Below are 2790 nucleotides of genomic sequence, written 5' to 3' on the forward strand. Positions count from 1 at the left end.
GATATTTAATTGTTAAAATGTTTGGTAAGACATGACTGGAGAAATACATGTAAAGAGCATTGGATAACAGGGCTGTTTGTGTATCCTGTGGCTTGAAGATGTCTCTTACATGCTTACCACATAGTGCTGGGGTTTTGGTTTAGGTAGAAAGACCATCTCATGTACAAAGGTTTCACTACTACATTCGTCTTCTGTATTTCTGTAGCCATAGCATTTTGGGCAGGAACTATTTAAACTGAACAGATTGAACAATACAGAAAACAAATCTAGAAGCAAACCCCCTAGAAATATCACAGCACATCCTGTATTAGCTCTGTGGGAGTTCTTTGAAGGCCTTATGTTGGCAGAGAACTGGTCTCTCAGAAGTATTTAAGGATGGGTGGGTGAATGAAGTGAAACTCGGATGAGAAGACTGCACGTGCTTGTGTGGCTGTGGGTGACCTGTTGTAGCTCAGGCAGGAATCCTCCCAGTGGTTCAAGTCTATTTGAGGTAATGACTGCTGAGGAGACCTGCAGCCTCAGGAACACTGTGCAAGTCTGGGGGCAGCTGCCCTGTGCTGTTGGTGCCTCTTGCTCCACTGTGCTGTTGGATTATTGACATCTCTTTCAGGCTGGGGCCTATTCAAGTCCAACTTGTCAGATCAAAATGATCGATTTCAGTGATTCAGTTGTGTTTTCTCTCTCCTTCCCCACACCCCAGCACCAATTCTGTTGGCCTTGGTAGCAGGAGAGGCAGCCGGAATCATGGAAAACATCAGTGATGATGTCATTGTTGGACGGTGCCTTGCCATCCTCAAAGGCATCTTTGGGAGCAGCGCTGTGCCTCAGGTCAGTACAGACATCTTCAGGCAACTCCTCCACGGTTTAGAATGTACTGTTCTATGGTTCTATACCTCGTTCTATAGGTACTGCCCTGTGTGTGTGTGTCTGTGTGTGTGTGTGTGTGTTCAGGGTTTTTTGGGAGGAAAGGTTGTTTGTAGGTTGGGGGATTTTTGGTTGGGTTTTGTTTGGGGTTGGGTTTTGTCTGGGTTGTGGGTTGGGTTGGGTTTGGGGTTTTTTGAGGATATTACTTTCACCAGTAAGACTCAGCTTTTCCGGACTGTCAAATACTTCAGTTAATTTTCTACCTTTTGCATTGCTGGGGTTACAGCCGAGCAGCCCATGGCTAGTGACAGCACTGCTTGGGTACTCCCTGCCTTGTTCTGCACCTTCTCTAAAGTACAGTAAAGCTCTTGAGCAGTGAACTCCACAAGAAACTGGTTTAGCTAGAAACGAACTGAAGGGGGAGGAAGGGATTAAGCAGAAGCCATGTGCAGTAGGTTCTCATGATGTATTGCCAAGAGTTGGGGTGTTGACACAAAAGACAGGTTATTTACCTTAGTATGTATGTTCTCATGGAATACAAACTTGGAGCCACCATTAATGTTACCCTGAGGACTTTGTGTCTTTTATTCTTGCAATCTGTGCATTTTGCAATGTCTGTAGAACTTGCCCTGTGACAGCACCTGAAGTTTGTGTCTTGTCTCAGCCTAAAGAAACCGTGGTGTCCCGCTGGCGCGCTGACCCGTGGGCCCGGGGCTCATACTCCTATGTAGCAGCTGGCTCTTCTGGCAATGACTACGATTTGATGGCTCAGCCAATTACTCCAGGACCAGCCATTCCAGGTGCTCCTCAGGTGAGAAACGTCTCCCTTCTTCTCAGTAAAACCTCAACCAGGATGATTTTTCGAAGCAGTTTACATCCATATCGAACCACAGGTTTTGGTTACCTGCATCTTCTGATGATGATTAGAACCTATAAAGTAATTCAATTTTCCATCCATGATTTCTGCTTTCCCAGGTCTGGTGTAATTTGTTTACTAGGAAAAGGATAGCTTTACTCAAAGTCAATGTGGTAATATCTGAACAGAGTATTAGAATACCATGCATTTATTGTGTTTCGTACTCCATATTTATGTTGTCCATCACCATATTTAAGTGAGTTGTAGTGATTTGAAAGAGGGTGAAGGCCAGAGAGAGGGGAACAGAAACCAGAAGGTGTCTCCCAAACCGGGAGTGACACAATTAGGCATTAAGTCATCTCCAGTTCACTTTGAAAGGATGAAGTTTTGAAAGCAGGAGCCGTTCTGAAAGCACTGGCAGAGAAGGATGTGCAGCTTTGGCTTTATTTAGGTGGTTCTTCTAGTGATCTAAATCATTAATAAACATAACTATGGATAAAATTATTCTCTGCAGAGTAAAATATATTAAAGGTTTTCTCCTTTATTTTATTTAGAGGATTTCTAACATTCTTCTTAAAGTCTGTTTGCTGCAGAACCTGAAGGAACATGAACAAGCCTTAACAGTGTTGCTTGTTCTCTGCTCCCCAGCCTATTCCTCGCCTGTTTTTTGCCGGAGAACATACGATTCGCAACTACCCCGCCACTGTTCATGGTGCTTTGCTGAGTGGGCTGAGGGAAGCTGGTCGCATTGCAGACCAGTTTCTTGGGGCCATGTACACTTTGCCTCGCCAGCCCACGCCTGGGGTCCCCCCGCAGCAAGCTGCCAGCATGTGAGAAAAGCAGAAGGTACCAGAAGAGGAGTGACAAGACAAGTGCTGCTGTTGGGGGCTCTTTGGGACGAAGATACTCACACAGTCTGTAGCAGTGTCTGCTGCAACAACTCAGCCATGAGTTACTGTGAAGCACTTCCATTAGAACAGCCTTACAAAGACTTTGGCAGAATCTCTTGGAGCTCTTTGAAGTGTCAGTGTCCACAATTCTTTACTACCCAGCTGGTCAGGGGCTTTTTT

At 45.2% G+C, this 2790-nt stretch overlaps 1 protein-coding gene across 1 annotated transcript; it reads left to right on the forward strand.

Moving 5' to 3' along the window:
• Window positions 1–700: 700 nt before the first annotated feature.
• LOC104401920 (lysine-specific histone demethylase 1A-like) lies at window positions 701–2554 on the forward strand (the record flags this gene model as incomplete). The annotated part of the gene is made up of 3 exons (XM_010009653.1): window positions 701–828; window positions 1529–1675; window positions 2369–2554. Coding segments are annotated over 3 exons (461 nt in total), but the record flags the coding sequence as incomplete, so codon positions are not given.
• Between the last annotated feature and the right edge of the window lie 236 nt (window positions 2555–2790).

This window comes from Nestor notabilis, unplaced genomic scaffold (assembly GCF_000696875.1).
Source record: "Nestor notabilis isolate BGI_N333 unplaced genomic scaffold, ASM69687v1 scaffold28692, whole genome shotgun sequence".
Taxonomy (NCBI): Eukaryota; Metazoa; Chordata; class Aves; order Psittaciformes; family Psittacidae; genus Nestor; species Nestor notabilis.